This window comes from Aplidium turbinatum, chromosome 3 (genome assembly GCF_918807975.1).
Source record: "Aplidium turbinatum chromosome 3, kaAplTurb1.1, whole genome shotgun sequence".
Classification (NCBI taxonomy): domain Eukaryota; kingdom Metazoa; phylum Chordata; class Ascidiacea; order Aplousobranchia; family Polyclinidae; genus Aplidium; species Aplidium turbinatum.
In genome coordinates this window covers 12,027,337-12,050,414 of record NC_137474.1, presented here as the reverse complement: position 1 = coordinate 12,050,414, position 23,078 = coordinate 12,027,337, and the positions used below count along the sequence as shown (strand labels likewise).

The following is a 23,078-nucleotide window of genomic DNA, read 5'->3' as shown; positions in this document are numbered from 1 at the left end:
CGTGTTTGTGTCTTGCTTTGTGCGTGTTTGCTGCGCCTTGCGCAATAAGCCTAATGCATTTTTATCGGCGCAGCACAGTCAGCACTGCGCTACTTTTGTTTTGTGGAGAAGGGTTGCCATATTGGCGAATTTATCGCCAAAATCCAGAAATCTGGCGATTTTTTAAGACGTTTGGCTTCATATTTATGGTTTGGCGATTTTTGATAACTGATTTGGCTAAATTAATTGTTTTTGGCGATTAATTAATATGTACCAAAGACAGACAAGACACAACAATACAACAGGGTTGAGCATTATTTACACATAGTTTTACAGTCAAACGTTTTCGGTTTAACTTAAGCCCTCATCAGGAATCCGAAAATATTTATAAAAATGCAATAAATTTCAACTTCTTAAATGTAACTAACTAACTGACTATAAGCATCAAGAAACACGCAGCGATTAAAAGCAATTTCTTGATGCTTATAGTCAGCTAGTTAGTTAACTTCAAGAAGTTGAAATTTATTGCATTTATTGTAACAATGCCTCTAAAAAGATTGTCTGACATCAAAACCAGGAACAGCATTGCTGTTTGCTTGCCGTTGGTGAACGTTCTTGTGGAAGCAATACAAACTAGATTTGGTCATTGGTTCGAGGACAGCGACTTTCAGCTTGCGACTGCATTCCACCCACAATTTAGACTTACCTGTGTAGTGTGTTTCATGGCTGACAATTAAGCGACACTGCTGAATTGAACACCAAAATAAAACAGAACATGCTTCAAGCAACTGAAGAAGCAAACTGCTCTGCTGAAGAGAGAAGTAGCAGCGATACTGAAGTGGATGGTGGTAGAGCCACAGAGGACTTTTTTGCACCACTTTATGCAAAAACCAAGGAAAGAAAGCAATGCGCGTTGAATCTGTTACAGGAGTATTTGGAAGCAGACCCTGAACCCAAGTTAAACCGATCCAGATTCACAAGCGGACCGATGAAAAAAATGTTTTTAAAACATAACACTCCCATTCCGTCGAGTGCTGAAGTGGAAATATTGTTTTCATCATTCACTTGTTCATCACCAGACTTTACTCGTTCATCCCCGACGCCGACACATGCCCCATCGGCCTGACACTACCAAGACAGACATAGGTGCCCCTCAACCGTCTCCGTACGGGCGTCGGGCTTTTCCGCTCAACCATGCAGCAATGGGGAATGACCAGGCCCGGATTAAGGTCAAATGGGGCCCCTGTGCTAATGAATTTTATGGTGGCCCTTACCAGCTTACGTAGAGCGTAATGGAAGTAAGCTGGTTCCGCTTGCAGAATGCAGAGGAAACCGAGCCTTGCTTAGGTAAGTTAAATAACTTTGAAATAGCACGTGATCGATGATTAAATAAGCATGTGCAAATTAAGTCAACAATGTTTACGTTATAATGGATGCAAAATCACACACATTAAATCAAGTGCAAGGGAAAACATATTGTAGCAAGGGACCACTGTTAGTACGTCACGCAAATTGCAATGAAAGGTTATTCTGAATTTCTATTCTAAACTGCTCTTTCCTTCACTACTAACTACCAATAGGATTTAGAAAACTAACATGAAATTCAGTCGAACGACTTTTTCTGGCTATTGATAAATGTGTTACTTTTTTTAGACAGAAGGGCCCCACTTTTCTTAATTTTTTTTCTTGAAAAATTTTTTCAGGAAAAATTTGTTATTTTATTTTATTTATTTCATTTTTAGGAAAAGTGGGGCCCTCTGTCTGTGGGGCCCCTGTGCTTTAGCACACCCTAGCACAATGGTTAATCCAGGCCTGGGAATGACCTCTTCCTTCTCCTGTGAATGTGGTTCCGAGGAACAGACTGCAGACCACACCATCAATGACTGTACCATCTTCAAGTCACATAACGGAGTGGAAGGTCTGCGTGTCATGGATGATGAAACCAAAGACTGGCTGCTCTCTAGTAGCCTTCCAGTGTAGTCCGGGAACATCGTGAATCTGGGGTGGTAAAAGGATAGACCCTCGGCCTCAGATGCTCACACGACAACGACGATTAGGCAAGGACATTTCAAAGCCCGAAAGGGCCTTGAAATGGGCTAAAAGGGCTAAGTGACGAGCACTTTGAAATACTCGTATTTCTCAAAGAAAATAAACATATAGACTACTGAGTAGCCTAACTATAAGGTTAAGTTTTTTTAAAGGAAACATTATTGGTTTTGTACTTGCGCTGTTGTGTTAGCATGGAAAGCTCTAACAGTAGATATATCAAACATTGCGGTTAAACTGGACTTGCATGCAGAGCTGGCCAGATGCAGAATTTTATGTTCAGTTTTGTGAGTAACTGAAAGTAACTAGTAACGGTAACTAGTAACTGTACCTACTTACTTTTTAAAATCGGTAACTGTAACGGTAACTTAGTTACTATTTTGGCCAAGTAGGTGTAACTGTAACTCAGTTACTTTTGAAAGTAACTTTGCCCACCTTTGCTTGCCATACGCCCCGTTTTAGCCGAGACAGTCCCGCTTCCCTTTGAAGGTTGGTGGGGGGCTGTCAATTCAACTTTTTTGTATCAACAGTTGTATCTCTAAACCACTGAGACTGCAACTACGAGATTTCTTGACTTTTCCTAACTTTTATTCACCCCTATTGAGCTGAAATTTTGAGCGAATAAAGGTTATAAATTGAGAGATATAAGGCATTTCTCAGCACATCCTCTGAAATATTTCATATTCTATTGTTCAAAATTTTCCCACCAGCTGGATGAAAGCAATTAATTTGGCCCATGTCTCGTTAATCAAATGATTTAAATTGAGATTATGTAAAAAAAAATTTAATCACAACATTGCAATGCATGTTTTTCATTACTCTATCAAAAAATACCAAATAATTCAAACGTCATAAGTCACATCAACATTTCAACGTATATAAGCAGTTCTAAAATTTACATAGTTTTAATTTTCGGATATGCTCTGCGTGAATAGTTTTACAAAGTGAATCCCAAATTTTGAAACCATGCCTTAAAACATAACAGAGATATCACTCCTAAAGCATGAGAAGAATCGACAGCCCCCCCCCCAAACTGAGCAAGACTCCACAGGAGCCCAACCGCCTAAGGGTTAACGTCTTGTCTCGAGCGGTCAGTCAAACGTCCCATTTTGCAAATACTAGTAGGAGTAAGCCATGTAATATGAACCTCCTGATATTTTAGATAAACGGCGAAAAAATTGTTAGTCTTCCAACAGCTTCAATTAAGTAAGTTAGCCAGTCATTTAACCATAGATTTGTTTGGTGAAAGTTTGTGTTGTTTGAGAGTTATGAAGCTGGTTTGATGTTATTTTGCAAATGAAAAAGTTGTTGAAAACGGCAGGTTATTTTATTAGTTTTTCTTTTTCTGTAAGCCTACAGAAAAAAATCTAAAGTCGAATTATTTTGTATCGTTAACATCAAATCCTTTCTATTTTTCGAACTGAAACTGATATTTTGATACAGAGAATATGTGCATGAACTCTCGATGACAATACGGTCAATGAAGACATCCAGTAGGCCTATGGCTTTCAATGTAGGCCTATGTAATAGTAGCCTATCGGAAAATGCAAAGAATAAATCACAGCTAAGGGGTTTTGGTCTTTGGAGGCGTCCCGCTTTGAAGTCCCAGAAACATGATAGGCCTAAGCCTATTTATACCACTACTTGAGGTTTTTAGGTAGAGTAGATTAGTCATGCTATTTCCTGGGATGCCACAGCTTAAATTTGATATAAACAGTGAAACATTTGTTCAGTATTTATACAATGCTGTATGAATAAGTCTCAAAATATCCATTTTTATCTCAAACTTCTTCTGGGAATCAAGCTGCTGTAGATCCGGAAGGATGCTCGCAAAAAAGAGAGAATCGGGGTCGTATTCTGAAAACAAACACATGGTTACAGAAGCAACAAAGATTTCAAGATTATAATTCTTATATACTTTCTAACGTAAAATATAGGTTATTAACAATTTTGAATTTACACATCATGTTACACCTTTTTCACCACAGCCTAATGCCCAATCCCAGCCAGCAAGCCCATATGGGCCCCATGTACTATTTTAATGGGCTTGTGGGCATGTGGGTTCTATGTGGGTTTTTGTGTTTTTGCCATATGTGCCCAATATGGGCTTTCTTGCAGAATGTGTTGCTAAATGACAAGGTGGAATATAAAACTTCCAATCTTCAAATGCGTGATCATATAAATGCATTTTAATAAATTTAGCCACATAAAGTTATTGATCATGGGCTAAGCATGAAATATTGATGGGCTTCCCACTTTGTTTATGGGCAGACCATGAGCTGCCCACTTTGTTTATGGGCAGAACATGGGCTGCCCACATTTTTTATGGGCAGAACATGGGCTGCCTACATTTTTCATGGGCAGACCATGGGCTGCCCACATTTTTCATGGGCAGACCATGAACTGCCCACATTTTTCATGGGCAGGCCATGGGCTGCCCACATTTTTTATGGGCAGACCATGGGCTACCCACATTTTTCATGGGCAGACCATGGGCTGCCCACATTTTTTATGGGCAGACCATGGACTGCCCACATTTTTTATGGGCAGACCATGGGCTGCCCACATTTTTTATGGGCAGACCATGGGCTACCCAAACAGTGATTCAAAGGTTTGTGGGCAACCCATACTAATATGATATACAATTATACATCTCGATCAGCATTTGTTTAGACCAGTGGTTCTTAACCTGGGCGCTACCGCCCCCTAGTGGGCGCTGTTAAATTTTAGAGGGGCGGAAATATTCAGGGGGCGTTATAGGGGGCGCTACATTCAGAAGGTGTAACGATATTTTCCTCACTGCAAATTTGCTTTAGTAGTTCTGCTGGGGGTACGAGAATCCACCGAGGATGAGGAGCTATATACAGTATAGAGATTGTGTTTAACAAGGGAAGTAGTGATTCTCTCTCAGAGCATTCTATGTTGGCCTATACAGCACAATGCACAACACCATCCGACAAGCGTGGACGTCGGATGGTGTTGTGCATGGCCTTTGTTGTTGATAATGGGCATTGTTTCCCTTTCCTTGTAGTAAGTAAATCGCATTTTGTGGTCAGCTTTTGGCAGGGACAGCGGGCAGGCAGTGCAAGCAAACCATAAGGACTGGTCATAATAATAGTCAGTCAATAATGGTTATTAGTGTAACTCTTACTAACTACTAAAAAATCAGCAGAGATGTGCCTTAAGACTTTTAAGTTAAGAGCCTTAAGGCACATCTGTGCTGATATTTTAGTATTAAAACTAACATCGGCTTAAACTAGTTTTTTCTTACTAACTAATTAAGTTACTACTGGCTGTAGGCTAGCCTTATAGTCTTGGAAGAAAATGTCATTAGTAGGCTACAGCCCTTATATTATGGTGGGCGCCAGACTATGGAAATCTCTGAAAAGGGGCGCTGGGGAAAAAAAGGTTAAGAACCACTGGTCTAGACTATGAGATTTTTTAGTTGTCTCAAACGACTTTTAAACAAACACAAAATGAAATTGAACAACCAAAATTACTGGGGGCACCTTGCTATGCATTGCGCAAAGCTCACTGCTTGCAGTTGAAGCACTTTGGCAAGGTTGGCAGTAGTACTATTTTTGCTGCTTACGTACCACAAATAGGAAAATGTCACATGGAGCTATATACCGTCATGGCCATTCCAGTGTATAAATAAAACAATGTGCACTGTCTAAATGACGCTCTTGGCTTACGCCGATTGAGCACTTTACTGGGGGCACCTTGCTATGCATTGCGCAAAGTTCGCTGCTTGCACTGACTTTGGCATCTGTCTGCAGTTATACATATACCTGATATACATATGGGCAGCCTGTATTAGATTTATGGGTTACATATGGGCAGCCCATATTAGATTTGTGGGTTGAGTGTGAGCAACCCACATGAAACCCATAAATGAATATGGGCAGCCTATATGGGGGCAATGTGATGCCCGCGGACACAATGTGTATGGGCCCCATATGGGCAGCTCACATGGGGCCCGTACATCAGCCCATATGGGTCCCCATGTGGGGCCCATATGGGCTTGCTGGCTGGGAGCGTTGTCAAGGGGTAGCCTACTTATTTTAACCAGGGCCCTCGATGATTTTAAGACCCAACAGCGTTTCTAGCGAGCCCGAAAACTTAAGGAAAACACTGAGAATTAGCCTATTTTGTGATAAGCGTTTGCATTCAATTTATTTTGTTTATTGGAAAGTCTCATGATTTTTGATGGAAAATTGACCCATTTATGATCAACTTTGGCTCTTAGTTTTTCCGTTGCTTCAAGACACATTTTCCTTTTTGAGAGGTGTCTTGTTTATGGTGCTATACGGCCCTGGACATCTCATTGGTAGCCTCCTGGGCCAAAAACATTTTCTTCACGGCTCTGATGATGTCAATACCGTATGTCGCTATTCGTTTGTAGTTGACCGATGCACTATAAAAATTTAGATGACTCCCAGGGATGTCATGTAATATTAAAACAACACCGATGGCATGGCTAGGAGCAAATCCACACTGGAGTAGCATTAGGTCATGCTGGTCATAAATTTATAAAACATTAAATTTTTGTCACAGAAACGATGCAAATTAGTCAAACATGTCTGTTGGCACCCATAGAGACCAATACTAAAACATTTATTATTTGCGGCTGCTTTTCTATTTATTTTTTAATGATTATCGTTGCTATGCCAATGTCATTGCATCTCAACATTCTTAGAATTTAGTTCTGTTTAAATTAGCGGTTCAGTTTGTTTGCATCTCAACATTCTTTGAATTTAGTTCTGTTTGAATTAGCGGTTCAGTTTGTTTTTATTCCTTGCTATCACGATAATAAATAGTGTAGGCTATGTCATCGTTAGAAGTCAGACAAATGATAGAAGCTATAATACGTAGAAACTAGTTTTATAGTTAAAAGTTCTCTTCAATTACAATTTTAATAGATTTGAATTTTTACATGTTGATTATCGCCTTATTATCTAGTTTACTGACCTAAAGTCTTATAGTTATGTATAATATTTGATCTTTTCTATTTTTTTACTATATTATCTACTTTTTTAACACTTTCATTAAATTTTATACCGGTAATCATCTTAATAGTATATCATTCTTTATTATTGTTGCAGTTTATACTGACGAAGCCACACTTGTGTGGCGAAAGCTCTGTATTTAAATAAACCGATTCTTCTGATTTGGTGTGATATTGTTTACTTTATTTAAAATGTTTTGTCACACCGTGCATCCCAGTGGATCATCAGTTGAATTATAGGAAAATTTGATGAAAAGTTTAGGAACGAAGTTTTGTTTTGGAATTTAGTTTTTGTTGTTTGTGATTACAAAAGTATGCTAGTAACACAAGATTAAGATATATAAAGTGGTATTGGCCTAAAAGTTTATATGCCTCTATTTTTTAAAATGCTTAGCAGCTTACTGTGTTTGAAGTTTTTTTTTTACATATTAAACCAGCTGGATTTATTTTGATTCGCATGGTCTATCCAGTAGCGTTGACAAGGGGGCCAGGGGGTACTTTTTGGATCCAAGCCCGAGGTGATTTTAGTGTCCCGGAACCTTTTTAAGGGGCCAGAAAACTTGAGAAACCACTGCGAATTCTTTGAGTATACTGCGTTTTCTTGCTTGTGTCATGATTTGGAGCCCGAGAATCTCATTGGTACCGAGCACAAGATATTTTCTCAATGGCCTTGGGTCTAGGCAACCATTCCAATATCTGTTACATAAAAAAGACTTTCGCTGTTGTAAGAAACTTACCTTCTGGTTCGCCATGTGAAGGTTTGGACATATATACCACTCTTGTTACCGGAGGCAACTCAGGCACTTCTGCAATATTGGTTTTACATAATGTGATGTTAACTCAACGCAAAAAAATACAAAAGAGATTAAAACTGGTAAAAACGACTCGACAGCAAATGTTTCAAAGCAGATGAAATATTTTCTCTTGGGTTGATTTAATCATGTGCAACATTACGTAACTGTTCATCTAACTAATCTGAAAGATCATCTTCAACGAACCGTTTTCAGTTTAATTCAAAAAAATGTTTGATTAATTGCATTTGGATAAATTTGATCAAAAATAAAATTTTTGAATAAAATTCATATCTAAGCCTAATGTTACTTATGCCACAAGATTGAACAGATTCTTTACGAGAATAGCAAAGTAAAAAAGAGTTTTAATTGGTAACCAGCAGAAAGGTAGCCTAAGCACTTAGCCTACGTGTACTATAGCGTGTATTTATTTTGTATGGTAGCCTACATTGTATTTTGTATTACGGCTGTTTTTGAAAAACATTGTAGTTCTACCATTGCCACTGTTGTCATGATTTGCAGTGGACGAATCATCTGTTTTTACATTGAAACAGATCGGTTTGTTGTTATTTTAATTCTTATTCCTTTAGACAAATGTAAAATTAATTTTTATTTTCAATACAGCGAAATTGTAATGTTATTGAAAATGTAAAGAATTAGCTCCAATAGTATAATTGGCTTAAAATAGCTCAATTGATCTATGTCTGACCCATTCTAAAATGCTACACTGATATGTTACCATAACCCACCTATGATCTCTGGAGGCTCAGAAGTTGTTGAAGACGAATCAGAATCAAAGAAATCTCTGATTGAAAATAAACATTTTGTTGAAAAGAAAACTTATTTCTAAGAGACAACTATTGTTGGTCTACTCTACTGCTGCTTACAACGGCGAGTACGGATTGATCTCAATCATTAGAAAATGTAAATATTTCTTTAGTTCAGTAAAAATATGGGCGTAGGAAAGAAATTCCTTTCTTTTTTTTCACAACGCTGCCTCGATTTTTGAAAGTTCTATTCCTGCCAACCCAAGCAATAACAAGGCGTATTTTAACAATCATCCTTACTGGGTGCTGTAGAATCGGTACTGAAAATCAAACCCTTACGAAACACCACATCCTTTCATGGCACAAATAGTTAATGGAGTGGGATGAACAATGAACATTGAACGTAGTTTATTAAGCTACATGGAAGAGCAGGTATAGTCAAAATCGATAAATTATTCGTAAAATAAGTTACAAAAATGAGACCTACCTGTAGTCCCCGTGCTCCCTTGCATGTTTCGTTATTTCACTGACGATCTAAGGGTAACAAAAAGTAGTTTGTCAACTGACAATTATCGATAGGCTTAGATTGCCCTAGCTTAAAGTCACCCAGAGCAAACACATGATGGTCGTTTCATCCGCATACCTGTTTGTAACTATCATGTTTTTTGTCCACGTCACTAGGCATGAAAGGTTGCTTCAAATCTGGATTGAAAACCTCACCTCCAGTTGGCATTTCTGTAGAAAAGGAAGATGCCATGGCTGTCAGCCGACCAGGGTTGAACTTTCTATAACAAATATAATTCGCTTAGCTGCATGAAAAAATTCATGCCGTCAAACCGTTCACTAGATTCGGTTCTTAGTACCGTATGTTATAAAAATAGCTCCAATCGACAAAGTTTTATATAGTCTCACGATGTTAATTGCACCTAATTCAGGAAAGCAGATACCCTAAGCATAGACCTTAATACGCTAGGGTTAGGCCTACTAAAAAGATTCATGCGTATCAACTTTTAAAGCTCTTTATTTCGATTGTTGAGAAAAGTACCGGTATGAGATTTTTTGATAGTGCGGCAGATTGCGCATTGGTTGCAACAGCCTACCTCACGTCATCTGTTATGAACTCCAGTTTTTCTTGAAAGTTATGCTTGACAGTGTCTTGGAGAGATCTACAGTGAGGATTGTCTTTACCAAGAACATCTTCGGTGATTTTTTCGATGTTCTCTATGTTTGCTAGAGCTTGCTGACAACTTTGCTTCGCTTTGTTATCCTGTCCACGGCTATAAAAAGAAGACGATATAGGCTAGAGTAGACCATAGGTAATTTCATAGGAATTGTTATTTTACTTGTGTATTTGGTAGCCCTGCACTTTCAGACATAACCTCGAAGCAGGGTGGATCCGGCAAGTAGTCTTGTGTGGAGGGGGGGCGATTTCAACCAAACACAATGATATGTAGGTCTACATTGATCTGACCTTGCAAATACATCATTAATAAAGTTGCTTTTCTATTTTTAAAGAAGAGCGATTGCCCGCCCTCCTCCTCTGGATCCGCCTTTGCTTATTAGATAAGCAATATTGTTTGAAACTTTGTTTTCCGCCATGAAGATATTGTAGCCTACGTTACTTTGAGTTTTAAATTTTTATGTTATTGATTAATATCGTAGAATTACTGCTATAACACAAGCTAATTATTCACCAGCACCTTTGTAAAATTAAAAAAAAATCTTACTCTACAAGTTCTGCAGATGTTTCTATTGCTGAGATTGTTTCAAGTCTGCACCGTTGGCCGAGCACATTGACCATAGATTCTTGAGCATCTTCCCATGACACTCTGGTCTGATTTCTGCTAGCAGAGTATGAAGAAGTATTCTGAAGATAGTTCAACGCATCTGGGCCAACATTCATTGTTTGGATCTGATCCGAATCTTCAAGTCCGTTTTCTAATCAATCATACAATTCATTTGCTTTTCTTTTTAATAACGCATTATTTTTGATTTTATGGCCGAGCTAGTCTATCTTAATTTCCCCAAATAACTATCTGCATGCACATTTTAAACTTTTTAAAAATTTTTTCATTTTCTTTCAATCAGTGGCGTGCTGGTAGTTGGTAGCTAGCTGTCTTTTATTCTAGACACGTTAATGACGAAAAATATAATATAGTCTCCGAAACTTGTCGAACATGCCCTGAAAAATGAGCAACTGCTTGTTTACAGGATTAGTCGGTCGACTTTTGATTGGTTTTCATTCGCTCTAAATCCATGTTTCTAAGTTTTATACTTATTTTTCACATTAAATAAGACTATTGCTTGCTTAAACCAACGCTTAAACTAACCGGGCAATCCCGGCAAGGTTTGAAACGAGTGAAGGCCTACTTGAAACTTGATGTCTATCGTAGGTGCTATTTTAAGTTGTTGGTCTAACTCTAAGGAGTGATTGATCTGAATCTTTAGTCTTTGTCTACATTTTGCCAATTCTTTGCTACTTTCGTGCAATTTCAGCATGTAGCCTAACGATTAGGGTCGTTGTGACAGTTCTGGTCTGGTTGTCACTACGGCTTAACTTGTTTTGTATTTTTTCTTCAAAAATACAAGAGTTGTGCAAAGCACTGGTTGTGATGTGTATTTTACGAAGAATGTAGGCGTATTGTAAAATTTGAATGCAAAGTCATCGTGTAGCCTATTGTAAATAATCCAATTAATATAGAAAAGTGCTGCTATCTGCACAGTGGGCAAAACTCATTAAAAATTATTTTATTCCATTTTTAATAAGTAATGCTTTATATAAATATTCCACTAAACATTGAAAAGATAATTGAAATCAAAAACGAATTATTCATGGTAATGTAGTGAAAACACCGGCCTTCAGTCACGTCTTAGGATTGCACGTCGGAAAGGTCTGTGCACGTGCTGTGCATAATGCATATAGATCGCGATGGTTTTGACTTTTATTCTCCTAATAGTCAACGTGTTCTAACTCAAGCGTTTCGTAAATAAAATAAAACCATTTTCCATCTTACTAGATTTGTTGAAAGTGTCCAAGAAAAGTTGCTTCATTGATGTTAACCTCAGCTCTAAATAATCAGTTGATTTGTGTTCTTTCAAATTATTGTCCAGAAAGCTTTTCCACACTTCAAGGATAATCTCACCGTCCAACTGTGAAGAGACATGTTTTAGAGAAAAACTGTGATTTGCAGTAAGCGAAAACCTCTGTGTTGTCAGATTTGTCATCTAGCCTACTTGCCTAGTTGTTTAAGAAAATAAAACACTATGCACAGAGGAATTTAAGTGATTATGAATGGAAAGATCTAACGTTAAAATGAAAAGCACAAAGTTTAAAGAAATCGTTGAATAGGTCTGCCACTACGGCATTGTATTTGATGAACTCCGAAAATTCTCTTTTGCAGTTTGATGAGATTTTCTCAAAACTACTTTTGAAAATTTTTGAAAGTTTTTCATTCGTTTTATAACAACTATCAGCTGGCTTCATTGCGATACGATTCTACAATCTAAAAATAATTAAGTTTGTATCAAAATCTTTTCTCGATTGGCATCAAATTCATTGACCTAAAGTGAGAAATTACGTAAAAAAACACATATGCCTATAATATAGATCCAATGTACAAGTTACGTAACTTTTTACATTTTTGAGTTGAAGGTTTCTGATGTTCATTTAGTCTATTCCGGTGACGTAGCTATAAAATGTTTTGCTGGGTAAAAGTAACTGTTGGGGTTATTTTCAAATATTTTTATATATTTTCAATAATGAGTTTGCTTAAAAACATAGCTACCGAATGCTGTAAACATTTATGAAATGTCATTCAACATGTAATACAATGTCATAAAACGTTGTAATAGTAACAAAAATTATTTTGGAGGAAAGGAGCAAGAAAATTTTTTTTTGAGGGCAATCACTCTCTTACCCTCCCCCGTGGCTACATTTCTGTTTCATTTTCAGTCTGTAGTTGAGTCTACCTGTTTGTGAGCTGTTCCGATGTCGAGTGATAAGTAAATGTTTCTCTCCATCCCGGAAGGTATAAAGTGGATCATGTAGGTTCTTGATTTGTCGTTTAACCTTGACTAGAATGCATTAGAATCCGTATCAGATGTTTTCACAATGACAGAACTAAATTTGTTCTAGCACTAGTTGCAAGGTTTATCTGATGAAAGTGAAAGTAAAGACAATAACAAACATGTTGATTAATTGCTTCACTGACGTTTCGCGCACCATGACAATGCGTATCCTCAGAGCGAATAACATACAAAGTAACATTTACAAAGTTGAGCTGTGAGAACTGTCAAAATATGGAAGATGAAAAGCTACCTCTTTGTTCACACATGCTAAAAGAAGATCACAGAACTAACTGGTCAGAAACAAAATATTTGAAAAATGAAACAAATGTTATCAACGCACCACGGCAGAAAGTTGCTTCATCAACATTACGTCAAAACAATGCAATGTACTCAACCGGAACGATGAAAATCTATTGCAGACACGCAGGCTTCATGCCCATTTGAACCCAGTTGGAAACGTTATTGTGATGTAATTTCGTCTCGAATTTTTGTTGGTCTGCACTGCTTCGAATTTATGTTTAACGTTGAAAGTTTTTACGTAATTTAACGTGGAAAGTAACCGCTCACACATCTTTGGCCAATCTTTAAAATGATATGTGTTTCATTTTTTCTTGTCTTCAACCGCATTGCAGTATATAACTTTGTAAATTTTATTTTGTATATTATTCGCTCTGAGGATGCGCATTGTAATGGTGCGCGAAACGTCAGTGAAGCAATAAATCAGCCTGTTTGTTGTTGCTTTTACTTTCACTTTCATCAGATGAACGTTGCAACTAGTGCTAGAAACGAAAATTACTTTTTTTGTTGAAACACTGGACTTAATAATTTCCATATTAGCCTTTCCTCATTTTTATTTCAGTGAGTGTTGGCAAAATACTTACAAGTTTAAGTGTTTATTGGTAATTTTTTACCTTTAATAGTTTTGATTCCAAATTTTTATTTTCAATTTTTTGAAAGCTTAAATTTGATAACAAGCGCTTGACAAAACGTGGCATTAATATTCGAATAGCCTAAATGTGAAGTTTGAAAAACGTTCAGTAAACGTTTGAAAAAGTTTTAGTAATGGTTTAAAATGTCACACTTTCTTCGCCCTCATAACTTCGTTGGTTGAGTGCCGACTTTGTGTAGGCTGCAAAAAACGGCGAGATCAATTAACGCTAGTTCGGCGCTTGGGGTGGATAGCCTACTTGAGCAACGCATTTCAATAATTAAAATTTGCATGCAAAATAGTGCTCGACCTGTAAAGTGGGCTGACCCACTGCGTCTTCGAAAAAAGTGACTTCATTTTGGCAAGCCATTTCCATTGTCACATCGCTTATGCTTGGACTTTCGCTGCAACAACATACAATAACATGTTAAAACTATTCGAAAATAGTTTATTGGTCAAAATTTGTCATGAATGTTGTCCGTTGAATGTCAGGCCATCGATCGCATGCTATGATCGCAAGCTTCTTACCGACCACCAACTCTACTGGTGGTCTGCTGGTGGTAAGTCTGGTTACGATTTCAAGTCAGGTCATACCAAAGCCTTTAAAAAAATAAACCACTTTCGTTTGTTAAATACATTAAAAACAATTTATTTCGAAACGAATCGAAAACAAGAATTTTGCGTCAACAAAATATTTCGAAGTTCTAAATATTTTTGTGCTAAACATTGTAGTAAGTCTGAACGGTCTGAATAATATTAAACAATCGTTTTGAATTCACAACAAATGCAAACAAAAATATTCCTGAATCGACCATGCCTGAATTGACCATGCCCTATAAAATTCTTGTGATAAACTTATCCAAAACAGTCATCAATCGCAATAGGCCTATTTCTTCATAAAGATTGCTACAAGGTAGTTTTACCGCAAAAGCATTGGAAGCAGCATGTCAGCTTCAAAGTTTCCAGTCTCATTCAACCAGTAGAAAGAATCGCTGCCAAGCCCAGTTGCAACCTAGGTAGATACCATATGTGATATTGGCTACACAATACAATGAATTCAAAGTCTAGTAGATATAACGTAAGGCATAGTCGTACGAGCCAGGGGGGCAGCTGCCCTCCCCCCTGTTGTTTCAAAACATCGCAAATTCGGCAAAATCTTGCAATTATTAAGGCAAAAATTGCTCTATAAAAAGCTACAAAATTGCATGAATTAAGAAAAACTATAAATTAATATCTTTTACCTTTCAAACTAAGTACAGCCTCTTATTTGCGTAAGAATTGTGCCTCAAAATTTTCATTTGGCACACCCGAAATGATGTATTGTATTGCATGGTGATCAAACTGTAATACGAAATGCATTTAACTAACTGCATCATGCCAATTTGGGCAGCCACCAAAATATGTCTCTAATACTTTTGTGGAACTGCCCAAATCAAAACGCAAAATTTGCTATATAGCTAATTTTATTAATTTTCACAAATGCATCGTGTTGATTTGGGCAGCTGACAACATGAAATTATCTGATGAAACTGATTAGTCTGTTTATACAACTGCCCAAATTAACGTGAGGCAGTTTCCCCAAAATGAACAAATTTATTAATTTTTCCCAGTTACATGACTGTATCGTTTAGATTTGGGCAACAAAAAATATGAAGTTATCTGATCATAGTCTATTTATAAAACTGCCCAAATTGGCATGATGCAGTTGCTTCGGCATCAAAATTTACAAAGTCTTTAATTTTTTTCATAATATCCATAAATGCATCATCGTAATTTGGGCAACTACTAAATATGAATTTATATAAATCTGGTGAATACTTTTATAAAACAATTCGGGTGGAGAGGTTACAGTACTTTTTCAACCATAAATGGACATAGCTGTAAGCAACACCACAACATTTAACAAAAAAATGTTATACCTGTTAAATGTAATGTTAATGTTATGGTGTTGCTTAGCTTTGTTTGGTTACTTTTATAAAACTACCCAAATTAAAATGATGCAGTTGCGCCCCAAAATAAAAATAAGAATGTTTAGTTTGTTTATGCAACTGTGTCATGTTAATTTCACCAATATTTAAAATGCTACTGTTGAAATATATAATCTCAAACCAATCATAATATATTCATTTATTTCAAAGCTTTCCAACCTCAAAACCTGCCATGCAAGCTGGCAAAATATTTGCTTTGCAAGATCTTGTGTGAAACATAGCAGCTCCACTTTTTTTCATTAATATCTTGACTTCTGTTTTGTGGAGACAGATCCAGTTGTTTGCATTAACTTTACTTGCTTTTTCTGGTTGCAAAAAAATGTTGGCAAGCTGCATGTGTATCTTCAAAGATGAATTCAGTTGTTCTATCTTGATTAGCCTACTTTGGTAAGAAATTCTAGCTAGCTGGTGATCTTGCTATGTTAGTTTTTCACTGTTATCATGCACCGCATACATTATATTTGGGCAATTTCTATAAAAGCGTGCAGATTTGGGCAAATTTACATTCTGCTCCCCCCCAAATCGTTTGGTCTCGTACGGCTATGATGTAAGGTAAGATGCATTATGCTGTTTAAGTTTCCATTGGTGATACATGGGGTGATAGCATAAAAAATATTTTATGTCTTCTTTTAAAGAGGAAATCTCTCTAGCCTATTAAAACATCTTTTTAGCATTGAAATAAAATAGGAATGCAGTGTGTTTTTGCAATGTACATGATTTTTACTGTCTTAATTTCACCTACATTTCAACATTAGATTCTTAAAGGTTATGGTTCTACGTTTGTGTAACTATGTAATGCCACCTATGCCATCATTATGTAACAAGAGCACCTGAGTAATGTCAAGATGTTTAATATTTCGATGCCCCTGATGTACTATACCTGCCTGTATTAAAAGGCTGTATTATTCTTCAACTTGTATCGGAGTATTGTCATTTAGGCTAAAGTAAAAGCTCATGCTTTTGGTAGTAGTGGGTCTAAAATACACTTTGTGGCACCGCACAACTTGGATGCTAATTAATCGTTGCAAGAAAAGATACAAAAGGCAAAGAGCAAAGATAAAAAGAACTAAATATTGGAAAAAGAGCCTTGACGTGCACCACTGAAAAAATTGTCAAATCAGTTCTTCTCAATTTGGAGAGCAAGTGACTGCTTCTGATTGTTGGAGTGATCCTATGTCTCAACGGGATGATTCTTTAGGAACTGTTTGCAATCCAGAATTTCAATAAAGCAATTTGACAACTTGATGTTGTTTTTGTCGCAAAGCAACATTCCAGCTAGTAAAAGTTACGTTGAATCAATGTAAAAAATGTTGTAACTGCACTTGCCTGGTTGAGGAAAAATGGCTGGTTGTCTCCTATAGTTATCGCTGAGACGGGGATTCCATTGCTTCGTTGAAGCTTTTGAGCTCTTAACTTAAATTCGGAAACAAGGCTGGGCGCATCTAAGATTCCTTCATTTGCCTGACCATCAGAAAACAAGATGATGCAATCTCTGGTCAATTCTCCAGATCCAGAACTGAAACAAATAAAAGAAAAATAATTTTGGGATTGCAAATGTTTGTTGAACACTAGCAAACACTTTTTTGAACATGTGATGAGAAAAGAGAAGTTAGAACACCCTGCTTTTTGTGGTAAGATTAAAAGAAAACGAGCTGATGGAAACCAGCGTCTCACTTTTCTCAACAACCTCAAGTATCACCTTTACTTTACAACCACAACAGTTTTTAATGCAGTCAAATAGACTACCGGAATAAATGAAAAAAACTAAGCTTATGCATGGACAATTGAACAGCCTGGAACAGGCATGGTGCACGAAGAAGACTAACTCAAACGAAAGTTAATAGCCTATTATTGAAAAATTCTTTGTGGTTCATGAAAACATACTTTTGATGTGACATGATTTTACAAGTTTATTTTGAAAAAAAGTTTTTTATGAATTGCTTTCATTTCTATTTTTTTCACTAGTAACTTGCTTTCCTGTTTCAAATTTGATTTCGCGTGCTAAGCGATTTAGTCTACATTTTTTTTTTTATTAAATCACACTTGAAAAACGAAGTAGGCGATCTACTCAAATGCGGAAAGCCTAACCAGTGGTCGTCTCCACAATACGAGATGTTGTTGAAAATGACATTGAGGCAAGTTAGCATATCTAAATAAGTCTACAACAGCAAAGCTTGCACCTCTCAATCGCCTTTAAAGACTCAAACAATCCATCGCTGATATTCGTCATTCCAATAGTTTTTACATTTTCGATTGCTTGTTTAGCCAATCTCTATAAAACAACAAAGCTTTAAAATTAGAAAAGAAAGTGCACATAAGAAACTAAAATGCAAAATTTTAAACAACACTGATATAAAAGTGCTATTTTTCAATCACAAATCTTTGCTCTTACTTTTCACATTAGCAATGAGACTTGTTGGAAAGATAAAAACCTGTAGCAATCCTCCAGTAACATCTCTTCATTCAAGAGCAATATTGTTGTTCATAAAAGCTATCAACCAAAATTTTGTGCCATGAGAAATACCTACCCAGATAACCACTTTATCTGGTCCAGATCTGATCAGATCCGCACCCGATCTGGCAAAGATCTGGACCAGATAAAGTGTTTGCATGAGTAAACTGTCGAAGGAGGTATGATGATTTTTATGGTGTGAGATTTTTATCGTAAGTATGTATACTTGTAGCCGACGTGTTTGGCTGGGGGATTTTAATTTTCATTTTGGAAAAGCTAGCATTTTGAACGAAACTGACAGCTATCGGGAACCCATTACTCGCCAGCCATATATGGCTCTATTAATGACGGCATGTGGCTCGCAGATAAATCTAATCTTAAGTTCAAAACACGAAAGTTTTATTTTGACTTTCAATGCAATTTTGAGCAAAAAATATGCTCAGAATGCACTAAATTAAATATAATTTTTCAAAACTTTCTAGGATAGCCTCCCAAACCCCTCGCTGTTTTTCTCGTCTTCAACAAAAACGCGGCGTCACCAGCTCCACTACATACTAGTTGCATTAAGTGTTAAAACATTATATGGCTCTCACAGAAATACATTTCGAAAAATGTAGCTTTCATGGCTCTCTTATCTAAAAAGGTTCCCGACCTCTAGCTTAGGGTGTTTTCAGTACAAGTAGGCTACTTTGCAAGTTGCAACCACATCATTAACTTACAGCTTAGTTATATTTTAATTTAAGATGTTTCTGTAAGTCATGTAGGCTAACGTCGAAATACTAAAATATGCTATCAAGCTGCGACAAGCACTCACTCTCCCTCCTTTGTCCATCTTGGTCATTGGCAAAACAATTTCACCTTTGTTCGAAAACGTCACAATGGAGAGCCACGTTCCTTCAGTTACGTTGTTTACAAACAAATAGCCAAAAATCTGGAATTGAACAACAGAGATCTTTCTATGAGCTAAAATTTAGATCTAAAAGCATTTGCTTATCCTGTAGTTCTTTAAACTTTTATGCACATTGCTATTAAGTTATTTCTTGGGGTATTAATATGAATATTTATGAGATTGACTATATTGCTTCTTTTTGTTATAATCGAAATGAAATAGTCATATTCGAAAGAGATTAATTTTTTATTTAAAACCTATTTCTTCGATCTGAAATAAAACGGTCTAGTTGCTAACCTCTCTTGAAATGCGCGTGACTTCTGTAACGAAGAAGCTTCAAGATCAAGCAACGCTGGTTCGACTCTCGGGGTGTGCGCTTGAGCAACGTACGTTAAGGATTGCTCTCCATTCAGTGGCATCTAATGGATGGAATAGTTCCCCGGCAACAAGACTTCAACAATCGGAAACTCCACTCTGGCAATCTCGGTGACCGAGCCTGCGTTAGTGATTCAAAGCCTCTACAACTATGCGAAACTGCCAGGATTAAGCTCTGCAAGAAGCTTTCCCAGTCCGAGGATAAAGATTCAATCAATCAATCAATCAAATGACGATTCCTATATTATTTTTATTTTATATTTAGTCTACCTCATTAACTTTCCAGATAGCAAATCCGTCATTTTTGCATTGATTGAAAGTATGCAGACGTAAAAATGTAAAAATGACAAATTTTTCTGTCTGGGTTGCCATCTTACATCTGATCTGCATCATAAAGATGTGAAAACAATGTTGTAGGGAAACTGAAAAGAAATTGAACAATGTTCCCAAAAATAATCCCGAACCTTAATTCTTTCCAACAAACTTCGATTGTCTCCTTTAACTTCTTCATTCATGCTCCCACTCACATCCATCAGGATCACATACCGCTGTGGGATGTTGCTGGTGGTGATATTGGTGCTTGCTTTCAGCTTTATGACCACATTTAGCTTCTAAATCCAATCGTGAAAGGATTATGAAAAGAAAAATAACAATAAAACTATAGCCTATGTACTATGAAAAGGCAGCCCGTAAACTTGATAAATTCAAGTTTGAATAAGGAGCCTACCTTTTTTAAGCCAACAAATGGCTTTGCTCACAAACTACCTTACAAATTACTCACAAACTACCGCACAGCGACCACCCTCACAAACTACATACAGACATGTACGTATACGCCGCAAATTCTACGCCGCATACTTGCGGCGTAGACTTTTTGTTTACGCCAACACTTGCGGCCACATTTTTTTGGATTGTTTGCGCTTGAGGCTACGCCGTACAGTTTTCGCGTTTTTTTAGCGCATAGCGTCAACGCGTACTTTTTAATGTATTTGTTCGCTACAACACGCCAATACCTTCCAGCGCTGAAGTTGAAAGAATGCTTTCAATGGGCAAAGGCATATTGGAACCAAAACACAGCAAAATGTCAGATGAACACTTTCAGATGTTTGTGTATCTTCGTGGAAATTCAAAATAAAACTTGTTTGTTTCGAGTGGTTTATACCGTGTGAATGTATGGCACCTAGCAAACAAAATTAGTTTTCGCGAGTGTATGCGCTGACGCTGACGCCGCCAACTTTTTTTACAACATACGGCGTATGGTTTTTCGAACGCTTGCGTTTACGCTGACGGCGTCAATATTTTTTGTATGCGCGTACATCACTGACTACATACAACACTGCGCTGCAAGCACGTGTTTCGAATGAAATCAATAAAAAAAATTAAATTATAAATTTAAATGTTACATCCACAGCTTTCTCTGTAGGCTACAAGTGTGATTTCCTGTACCGGTATAAAGCTTTTTCAAAGAGAAATTTAGGACGAAATTAGCAATTAAAACACATAACAATCATGTCTTGCCTCGTTGTTATCAACTGTGCAGTAGTATCTTGCATCCAACAGTTCTCCACCTGGTTCGTTCAGTCTCACCACCTTCACTGCTCCATCCAATCCGCTCATAACTATATTTGTTTTGATCGTGTTTTCGAGTCAGTTTGGAAGTTTTAAGCTTGTTTTGAGGGCAAACTTGATTGAAAAAACTACAGTAACTTTTCAACACAATTTTTGTCTCATTTCGCTAGTTTTTGTAGTGGGCCTACACAAGCGCTTCTGACGTTTTATCGAACTTACAATGAAAGGTGCAAATATCACAGTATTTTAACGTAACATAGTCTACATTCCTACAAAAATTGATATCGTGATACTTTCGTAATCTTATCTAAGCTAGCGGTCAAATCTATAATTATTGTGGCAAGATTTCTAAATATCTCTTGTGACTTTGTGACCTCACTTTTTGTAATCTTAGCTGAGAAATGTATTGAATACTTTTCTGACGTACTTTACATGTTGTATCATAACTTCTTTCAATATGCCAAATAACAATAGCAATTGAACTAACAAAAGAAAAATTAAGAAAAGGTCTTTTGTTTCCACGTTCTGCCGTACCTAATGTTTGCATCGCGGTACTCGCTCCCTATTTCAAAGTGTGCCCATTGTTCTTTTTTGTATCAGACTTCAAAGACTGCAGAATGACATTGGTTTACTGTCTAAAGAATGGTTATTAACACAGCTATGAATTTCGCTTTCTCGCAAGGCATTTACTCAAACCCCAAGAAAAAAACCGCAAGTTGAAGCGAATTAAAATCAACGTTTTAAGTTACATTTCCAATGTGACAAGCTCGCCTGACTTTGACTTTTTGAAAAATCTTCTTTAGGTTTGTCATTTTGAATAATATGATGTGAGTTTACTATAATATATCAAATACAGTTACCATTCACTTATTCGGTAAATATAATAGTGGTGTAGCCTACATCGTAGTTATACAATTTATAGGCTATATATATCTTATCTGAGTAGGTATATTTAGCTGATATAGCTTATTATTTTTATTAAAACCACACGAAAAAGTGAACAAAACGCATTTGGGGAGATGTGGGGCCTATGAATCAAAAAGCACATTTTGGTCTGTCAACCGACCAATTTCCAAGTAAGCTACGTACACCAAATTTGCACAGAACATCCTATACCAGGGCTACTCAACTGGCGGACCGCGGTCCGAATCCGGACCTTCTGGGTGTTGATGGTGGACCTTGAGATTTTGGAAGAAAAACCTCATTGCCACGTTTCAGGGCTTCTTTGAACAGATTTCTACAGGGAGAAAGCAAGTTTTACTGTGATTATCCTAGTTGCTGGGGGACTTCGACTCCCAGACTTCCCAACACTTTCTCAGAAATCAAATTCGAGTTAGATTTTAACTAAAAAATTGGTTTGGTACAGATCTTTCGTGATTGCGTGTGAAATAACTTATTCACTGGACCGCAAAAAATATTCAATTTGTCAAACTGGACCTTTGTCAAAGTTATAGTTGAGTAACCCTGTCCTATACAGTAACTATATAAGTAATTGTCGTTTAAACTTTTACAAGGTAGGTTATGAATGATTATGATTTTAAAATTAAAAAAAGTGCTTTATTGGTACCACAGGGGTGGCATAACGCATCCTTAAAAGACCTGCTGTATAAATGAACAATGTGTGGGCAACAGGTGATGAATGAGATAAATACAAGCAACATCAATGTATGGCACACAAACAGTACAATCATTTTTTGGAAAAATATACCCATTGCTCCTTATTAGGTGGTTTTACTTTGAACAGATATCCACGTAAAGTTACATTATGGATGTTGTTGTTATACCTTTTTCTTGCAGCTTCAAGTACACCAGTTCCGTTATTTAAGACATATTTAACAGCACAATCAAGTTGTAGCCTAATAGTGTAAAATTAGCTTTCTAACTTGTAAAATTTGTCATTTTGCTTTTGAACGTTCAAAGTAATATCATTTGGGACCTATGAAGTAGTGCTTTATTGACAGTTCATTTGTTTTCACAATGATTCAGTGGAATGATAATTGAGAATGGGTATAGGGGAAAAATACAGCGATGCTTCATAATTCCCATTGCTTTATAGGTCTCACATCTCCCATACATTGCAACACACAAAAGTCAGTCAATATTCAAAATTCAAACTTTATTGTACAATATAATGCTTCATGGCTTGCATTATCTCCGGGTGACGCCAAATGCGTCATTGTTTTCGGTCGTTAAAAATCATAGCTACGTTGCTGGCAAA

General features: G+C 36.9%; 1 protein-coding gene across 1 annotated transcript; it reads right to left on the bottom strand.

Moving 5' to 3' along the window:
* Positions 1-1,820: 1,820 nt before the first annotated feature.
* On the bottom strand, positions 1,821-21,017 carry LOC145767064 (uncharacterized). The gene is made up of 16 exons (XM_082578808.1): positions 20,810-21,017; positions 19,756-19,902; positions 18,842-18,958; positions 17,756-17,847; positions 16,902-17,091; positions 14,511-14,599; positions 13,898-13,991; positions 12,561-12,665; positions 11,606-11,741; positions 10,319-10,529; positions 9,692-9,868; positions 9,235-9,376; positions 9,079-9,125; positions 8,574-8,629; positions 7,771-7,839; positions 1,821-3,882 (listed from the first exon to the last, which is right to left on the bottom strand). The coding sequence occupies exons 1-16, from the start codon at positions 20,906-20,908 to the stop codon at positions 3,755-3,757; spliced, it is 1,899 nt and encodes a 632-aa protein (XP_082434934.1). The 5' UTR covers positions 20,909-21,017; the 3' UTR covers positions 1,821-3,754.
* Between the last annotated feature and the right edge of the window lie 2,061 nt (positions 21,018-23,078).

What these genes read in the sequence shown, in the direction of transcription:
- LOC145767064 (XM_082578808.1), bottom strand. Translation starts at nt 20,908, where the DNA reads ATGAGCGGATTGGATGGAGCAGTGAAGGTGGTGAGACTGAACGAACCA. An exon ending in AGCCATTTTTCCTCAACCAG is followed by an intron (nt 14,600 to 16,901) that starts GCAAGTGCAGTT and finishes GTATCTACCTAG; the next exon opens with GTTGCAACTGGGCTTGGCAG. An exon ending in TGGGTCAGCCCACTTTACAG is followed by an intron (nt 12,666 to 13,897) that starts GTCGAGCACTAT and finishes AATGCATTCTAG; the next exon opens with TCAAGGTTAAACGACAAATC.